This window comes from Centruroides vittatus, unplaced genomic scaffold, assembly GCF_030686945.1.
Source record: "Centruroides vittatus isolate TY-2023 unplaced genomic scaffold, ASM3068694v2 contig_796, whole genome shotgun sequence".
In the NCBI taxonomy this organism is placed as follows: domain Eukaryota; kingdom Metazoa; phylum Arthropoda; class Arachnida; order Scorpiones; family Buthidae; genus Centruroides; species Centruroides vittatus.
This window is the reverse complement of record NW_027122513.1, coordinates 743,969-752,387: the sequence shown is the minus strand read 5'-3', so window position 1 is coordinate 752,387 and position 8,419 is coordinate 743,969. Positions and strand designations below refer to the sequence as shown.

Here is an 8,419-nt window from a genome sequence, read left to right as displayed (position 1 = left end):
TGAGAGAAATATACTTTACCGGAGTTAAGAACACTTTCACCCGGAGACTCGACACCTTTTCCGGAAGTGACCCAAGGAGCTTGTCTGCCGAGACGTGATCTCTAGCTCGTCGAGAGCGACAACGTATTATGACTCCCGATTGTGACGGCGACCCGGACGTGACACACGCTTTCTTCACAGGGGTTTGGAAAGGATGGACGAAGATAAACGGAATCGAGCGATGTCGCTACGCTTGCATTATCGCGATCAGCTGTTGATGAGGATTGTGAGCTTCACGGTTAAGGGTATGGTTAGGTTAGGGGCTACGACTAATCCAGAGTAAAGATCGGTTCGTTCTGCACTAACTAAAGGGTCATAAATATTGATGAGAACCATGAGGTCACCAAGCGTTGTTATGCGTGGCTGTTGATGAAAAAAAGAGTGTCTGATAACAGGTAAAAAACATCTTACACATCTGTAAGGTTATATAATAAGAATAATGAAAAATCACAATTTACACTCTTAATTCTTTTTTCACTAAGTACCTCTAAATTATGTTAAACACGTTTATCAGAGAGATAATGAGAGACATTGGAGTTAAGGCTTGAGAAATTTCTTCTCACCTTCCCAAACTTTACACAAAATACATTATAAGCGGGAATAAAGGACAAAAGTGGACATGTGAATATTTTTCGAAATCTTCGATGGTAAGAACTCTTTCGTTTCATTTTTTAACACATCTTATTCTCGTATCGTAATTTACTGTTTTTTCTGTTTATAGACATTCCGAATACGTTCTTCGATCACACACACACACAGACACAACATCACTGTAGCACGAAGATATAACACCGTTTAACCTTTACTCGAATTCTCGCACTCACGCACTTACACGTCAAGCGCCACGTTCTGTGTAATTCGACACAATGAAACAACCCGAACACTCGCTTCCCACAAATCCAACCCCTGGGTCCTCGTCCCGGGAAGTGGAAACGCCAATTTTAAATATTAAAAGACTAAATTGGCGGCCGAAGGGGCTCTGGTATCACACATCTTGCATGGATTAAATAGAATTTCAGACATTAGCATCAATAATCGTTTTGTGATAAATTTTTCTGTTAAATTTACTGTGGTAAGAAATTATCTGCGCACAAATCTCGCTCGTATTTTAGTACTGTTAACTCTTACCTAAGATTATTAATTAATGCAAAAATCAGTTTTTCAGGCAACCTTCCTTCTCCGATTTTGCGATTGTCCAATGACAATCACGGAATGTAATGAAATCGTATTATGAGAAAAAATAATAAAATCGTTTTATTATTAATTAATAATTATTTTTGTTGTACTTAAGAAAATATTAAATATTAAAAAGTATTAGTGTTTGTAAAGTTAAATAAGATTAAACTAACGAAAATCAATGTGATGGAGAGATACGACGCGCTTCTATATCGATGACGTAATACACGTAACTGAGGAGCGAACGAAAAGAACCAAGTTGAATTAAGTTGGAAAAAAGAGGGTGCATCATAATCGAGAAAATTCTAGTATTGTATTAATCTTTAAAATATCAGTATTAAATCTGTCATAAAATCACGATGATTTATGTTAATCCTGTTATCCTATAAGAATAAAATACAATATCAATATAGCTCTATCGTTGAAAAAATTCGCTTATTTTTGCCCACTTCGAGTTTTGCTTAGTGGAAATGGATAAAAAGTGCGCAAAATACGTACGGGAATGCGGTATTACAGCACCACTTGTCTAAAAGACCACTTTTTGAAGGAACCGTGGGTGGTCGCTATAGACAGGTTTTACTGTAGTCATAAAATTACCCAACATTAAAGGAAAATAAAATAGAAATAAATTAAAAATATCACAAAGCACTCAGCAAAATATACATATGCATACACTTAACACCTTATTCTTGCCGAGAAATATAAATTTAAATTTATTTAAAACAAACAAACGTTTTCAGCCTGATTCACAGGCCATCTTCAGGTTTAGAATACATTTGAATTAAAAATTCTATCATTGGAACACAAAATTCAAATTCAAAAATAATAAGATACATTTAAACAAAAAAATTAATTAAATAGACAACATAAATACCAATAAAACTAAAATATATAAACATGCAAGAAACGAATATATAAGTATTAATAAATGCAATATTAAGACATTCAATAAAACTGCTATAACTATTGGTTAGAGCCCTTATTAAACTTCCTAACCATGAACTTCCACGCAGAGGGTAGACTTTCTGCGTCCCTCGCATTTAGACAGCCTTCTTGTAATCTACTCCTATAAATCTGCAACTTTTCTGCTGTCAATGCCAAAGATGGAGAAGATAAAGGGTTTATGATGGTCGCCTCATTCCATTTAACTATAGCTCCTGGCGCTTGCGCCATTTGGGACAAAATTGTTGCATTAGACCTCTTTCTGATGTTATAACTATGCTCCTTGATTCTAAGCCCTAAACTTCTAGTGGTTACTCCAATGTAGTCTTTTTTAACGCCCAATTGCATGTTCTCATATGGAATTTTATAAACTCCTGCTTTCTCCTCTGATTTTATACCATCCTTATCATTCCTGAGGATTTTGTATAAATTAGGCGCCCTTTTTAAAAGCATTCTCGAACCTTTTTTGTGTGCAATCTCCTTCATGACTGCATTCATACTTTCATTATACGTAAATTTTACGTTTCTATTAGGAGCATTTTTAAAAAACCTTTTTTCGATGTTGGCTTCATATTTCCTAATTATTCCCAGAATCGTACTTTTTTGGTAACCTAGGGCCTTGGCTACGTCTATTATTCTATTTAATTCTTTCCTCCTGTCTTGTACTCTTTCACAATACAAAAATGCTCTTCTTATTAAAGCTCTGAAAGCCGCAATTTTATATTTATACGGATCCTTGGATTGGGAGGGAATATACAAAGGGCTGTGTGATGGTTTAATAAAAACGTTAGTGGACAGGTGGCCTTTTTTGAATGTAATATCAATGTCGAGAAAATGCAGATTCAAGGAACTCTTCTGTTCCAATCTTAAAGTAAGGCCATCACTGTTATCGTTGATCTTATCCAAAAAATCCTTGATTCTGCTGTTATTTCTCCATAATATAAATAAGTCATCAACGTATCTGCTAAAATACATGATATCATCCTTAAAATCATGAAAAACTCTTCTTTCCAGCCTTCGAACCACCAATTCACATAGGATCCCTGAAAGCGGGCTTCCCATAGGGACCCCTCTTCTCTGTCTGTAGACCTGTCCATTAAAAGCGAAGCAAGATTCACGGCAGACCAAACTAGCCAAACTCTCTACTTCTTCAGTATAATTAAGCAATTCTGAGTTATTACAGTATAAGAAGTCCAATAGCGCCTCCTCACACGATTCTATCCTAACCGACGGATACATGCTCTCATAGTCGAAAACAGTTGCAACTTCATCCTCCATTAACGCTAGAAGTACCAGGAAGGATCAGGAAGCTCCTAGAAAAAGGCCCAAATTTTGTTCCAGTGGAGGCTATGAATTGGGAAACCTCAGTACAGGAAATTGAAAGGGGCATTGTTGGGCTAGACGATTTAGAGAAAGAGTACTTCAGATGGAAAGCAGTCCTTAACGACAGGCAGAGGGACCGAAAGCAAGATATTGGAGGTAGTGATATCCGGCTCACTAAGAATTGATGAAGGCAGAATGAATTGGTGTTGACTAGGGCCGATAAAAGTAAGCAACTAGTCATCATGAAAAGGCGTACATATAACGAAGCACTAATGGATTATATCGAAAAGACAGAATGTGAAAAGATCAACAGCAATTTTATTGGAAGCTTGGATAGAAAGGTCAGAAAACTAGAGGTCTCTAAACTTTCCAAGGTTTTGCCTTTTCTCAAGAAGTGTAGGAACCCTAGGCCTGGAACACCTAGGTTATTTGCTTTCGCTAAGGTGCATAAAACCGGTAAAGAAATAAGACCTGTAGTAGAGAAATGCAGGGGTCCCACGTTTGTGTTAGAGAAGAAGTTGCATGAGTATTTATCATCGCAGCTGGACACAGATACTCTAGTTGCACGTGATCCTATGAAAGTGGTTAAAGATCTACAGAATATAGCGTTAATGGAGGATGAAGTTGCAACTGTTTTCGACTATGAGAGCATGTATCCGTCGGTTAGGATAGAATCGTGTGAGGAGGCGCTATTGGACTTCTTATACTGTAATAACTCAGAATTGCTTAATTATACTGAGGAAGTAGAGAATTTGGCTAGTTTGGTCTGCCGTGAATCTTGCTTCGCTTTTAATGGGCAGGTCTACAGACAGAGAAGAGGGGTCCCTATGGGAAGCCCGCTTTCAGGGATCCTATGTGAATTGGTGGTGCGAAGGCTGGAAAGAAGAGTTTTTCATGATTTTAAGGATGATATCATGTATTTTAGCAGATACGTTGATGACTTATTTATATTATGGAGAAATAACAGCAGAATCAAGGATTTTTTGGATAAGATCAACGATAACAGTGATGGCCTTACTTTAAGATTGGAACAGAAGAGTTCCTTGAATCTGCATTTTCTCGACATTGATATTACATTCAAAAAAGGCCACCTGTCCACTAACGTTTTTATTAAACCATCACACAGCCCTTTGTATATTCCCTCCCAATCCAAGGATCCGTATAAATATAAAATTGCGGCTTTCAGAGCTTTAATAAGAAGAGCTTTTTTGTATTGTGAAAGAGTACAAGACAGGAGGAAAGAAATAAATAGAATAATAGACGTAGCCAAGGCCCTAGGTTACCAAAAAAGTACGATTCTGGGAATAATTAGGAAATATGAAGCCAACATCGAAAAAAGGTTTTTTAAAAATGCTCCCAATAGAAGCGTAAAATTTACGTATAATGAAAGTATGAATGCAGTCATGAAGGAGATTGCACACAAAAAAGGTTCGAGAATGCTTTTAAAAAGGGCGCCTAATTTATACAAAATCCTCAGGAATGATAAAGATGGTATAAAATCAGAAGAGAAAGCAGGAGTTTATAAAATTCCGTATGAGAACATGCAATTGGGCGTTAAAAAAGACTACATTGGAGTAACCACTAGAAGTTTAGGGCTTAGAATCAAGGAGCATAGTTATAACATCAGAAAGAGGTCTAATGCAACAATTTTGTCCCAAATGGCGCAAGCGCCAGGAGCTATAGTTAAATGGAATGAGGCGACCATCATAAACCCTTTATCTTCTCCATCTTTGGCATTGACAGCAGAAAAGTTGCAGATTTATAGGAGTAGATTACAAGAAGGCTGTCTAAATGCGAGGGACGCAGAAAGTCTACCCTCTGCGTGGAAGTTCATGGTTAGGAAGTTTAACAAGGGCTCTAACCAATAGTTATAGCGGTTTTATTGAATGTCTTAGTATTACATTTATTAATACTTATATATTCGTTTCTTGCATGTTTATATATTTTTATGTTTTAGTTTTATTGGTATTTATGTTGTCTATTTAATTTTTTGTTTAAATGTTTCTTATTAATTTTGAATTTGAATTTTGTGTTCCAATGATAGAATTTTTAATTCAAATGTATTCTAAACCTGAAGATGGCCTGTGAATCAGGCTGAAAACGTTTGTTTGTTTTAAATAAATTTATATTTCTCGGCAAGAATAAGGTGTTAAGTGCATGCATATGAAATAAATTAAAATTGAAAAGTTATTTTAATTGTTCTTATATTAACTTTAAAAAGTTAAGATTTTTGTTAGTTTTGCGTCAGGGAAGATGATTTTAAGTTTTATACACACCATACTTGAGACTGCATACCTAACAGTAAATATAAGAAACTAAGGGTGGAGTTATAAACACCGTAACGTAACCGTATCCTGATCGGATCCCAAATAACTATTTGGAATCCGATCAGGAAGGCTGTAAAGCCGAATTCTTTTTCTTCTCATGCATTAGACTATTGCGGCCGATTTACTGTTTCTCTTCAAGATCGTTTACTTAGAAGACGTAGGAGAGTAACTCTCCTACGTCTTCTCATCCTCCTCCTTCCTGCTTTCCTTCTTGTTGCCAATTTTTAATCTGTTTCATTATTTTTCTATTTGTCATTCTATCGATATATTCAAGCCATTTCATTTTCCTCTTTGATGTTCAATCATTTATTGTCTATATGTTACATTTCTTTCTCAGATCATCATTTCTTATTTTATTCAATCGTGTTTTGTTTAATACTTCACTCAATATTATCATTTCACAAGTGTTTAACCACCCAACAATCCGATATTGTAGAAAATACGAGAAATAAACCGAAATAATTAGAGAAAAAGAAAAAAAAAATTAAAAATGCACGCGTATTACTGCGACTTTCTCCAACTTTTCCCGTTTAACAATTAGAGTGCCGCCAAACAGAAGCAGTTATCTCTAGGAAGAAAACGAAAAGGGATTATAATGGAAGTTCTGTATCTATATTTTGACCCCGGTAAGACCATTCTACAATTTGCTATAGTCATTCCTGCTATAATCGGCTTAGCTACATCCTCAACTAAGACCGACTTTGATTTGTTAACTCCTTTTCCGTTTAGGGTAGTCAGAAATTTCAGGATTTAGAATTTATTATTACTATTTATTACTCTTGGGACACTAAGAGGGCCTTTTAATCATACCCATTCGTGGTTCAGCCCATTTCACAATGGAGGCGCCGTGTGGGTGAGAGTCGGGAATAGACACATTCAGAACACTTTCTGTGAAAAATTGTCTGAATTCGATCTCAGGTCTCCCAGCGATGATGAAATTCTTCATTATTACAAAAAGAAAATGTTTCAAGTATAAAATCTGAATTTGGTGTTCAGAATTTAATTAAAATGCAGAATTCAGTATATATACACGTATATATAAATTTATTTTTAAGATTTTAGACTTAAGATTTCAATTTTAGCAAAAACTTAGGAAAAAATATCCATTCTGAAATGAGATTAATAGCTTTTTAATTATGTAAAAATTTCAATTATTAAATTTTCTCAAAATAAAAATTTCTTGGCCAATGAAATTTCAATTGATAACGCGAGTATTTTGGATGACGTAGTTGATTTCGTTGTTGCTTTCTTCAGGAGTTCTAGATGCTTCGCTTTGATCGTATTCGCTGAATCTGTCACGTGGAGTAGAGTCAGCTTTCTGTCGATAATACCTTTCATCAGTCATTTTTCTTCTGTCGTTATTGAAAGAGAGAAATTTTACTTCTTCTTTGGGAGGAGCCGAGGGAGCAATGTTACTGGGCATTCCTTTTTGTACATTTCGATCCTTTCGTAAATCATCCTGCTGACGCGATCTTCCTCCACTCGAACATCCTGTGCAATTTCCAAATTTTACTACCAAAACTTGTTCGTCTTCAGGATAACTGTTTAATTCCGAATACGGTCGCGCGATCAACATTTTATCTTGATATCCCGGAAAATTGTTAGCAAAGCTGCAACACGGATGAAGGATTAGAGGATTTTCTGCTGTTCCCAATCGACCGGATTCTTTGCCCATTCTTCTTCGATTATCATCTTTGATGGTTCTCGTCTTTCTAATATATATTTGTTCATCATCCGAGTCGTCAATTTGTGATTGCCTATTTTTATAAATAGTACGATTCTGAATAATTTCGCAGTCGCGTGCCTCAGAACAGCGATCTTCGATTTCACGACTGGGTTTTGCAATGAGCAGTTGTTCTGCTCTTTCGATCTTCTTCGGACCCGTTTTCGTTCGCGGATGTCTGACCAAAATTGTTGCTTCGTATTCGTCTTCCGAATAAGATTCGCTCTCGGAAGGAGATGATTCTTCGACTATTTGAGTCATCTCTTTATAAATTTGGGTCGAAGATATTTTTCGAGAGATTGGTTCCTGTTTTCTCGATGCCATTTTTTCGAACTACGTGTGAATTTTTCTACCTGTGTTTTTACAAAATCCTGTATCGAATGCTGATGGAATCGATTCCAGGCTATTGTAGATTCTTTTTTAATTAAATTCGTTTGTGTTGTAACAATGCGAATTTTGAGTTGCTTATTATTTGATTTTTATTGTTTTGATTAATTTGTTAATTTTTAGTAAAATAATCGACCGAGCGTTGAGTGGCAGCATACCGCTCTGGAGGATCCGAGATTAATGTTGTGTAGTCAGAGTCGGAGTCATCGGAGTCAGATGCTTTTGGGCGGAGTAGGAGTCGGTAAAATTCTTTCGACTCCGGCAACTCCGACTTCGAAGTTTGGTATTGGTAAAATGTGAAGTAACAAAAATACTTTTTAATTAATTAGTATTTAAAGAAATTTCTTAGAAAACGGACATTTCGATAAATTTAGATATCAAAATAATATTAATCCACAAAGGCCATTTTATATCTAAATGTTATGCGTATCTCATGCAACATGCTCTATACTTCCAGAAATAGCTTTTATTAATTTAAGGCCCATCAGCGGCCGAGTGGATA

The 8,419-nt window shown here is 35.8% G+C and overlaps 2 protein-coding genes across 2 annotated transcripts; one reads left to right on the top strand and one right to left on the bottom strand.

Annotated features, from left to right (window-relative positions):
* Positions 1 to 2,472: 2,472 nt before the first annotated feature.
* On the bottom strand, positions 2,473 to 3,435 carry LOC136981815 (uncharacterized; the record flags this gene model as incomplete). The annotated part of the gene is made up of 1 exon (XM_067278186.1): positions 2,473 to 3,435. A coding segment is annotated over exon 1 (963 nt), but the record flags the coding sequence as incomplete, so codon positions are not given.
* A 287-nt stretch (positions 3,436 to 3,722) lies between these two features.
* LOC136981814 (uncharacterized) lies at positions 3,723 to 6,941 on the top strand. The gene is made up of 2 exons (XM_067278185.1): positions 3,723 to 5,011; positions 6,890 to 6,941. The coding sequence occupies exons 1-2, from the start codon at positions 3,723 to 3,725 to the stop codon at positions 6,939 to 6,941; spliced, it is 1,341 nt and encodes a 446-aa protein (XP_067134286.1).
* Positions 6,942 to 8,419: the final 1,478 nt, after the last annotated feature.

Bases quoted from the DNA above. Each gene is read 5' to 3' on its own strand.
- LOC136981814 (XM_067278185.1), top strand. From the start codon at position 3,723: ATGAAAAGGCGTACATATAACGAAGCACTAATGGATTATATCGAAAAG. The intron at 5,012-6,889 runs GTATGAGAACAT...TTTCAATTTTAG, and splicing joins GCAGGAGTTTATAAAATTCC to CAAAAACTTAGGAAAAAATA.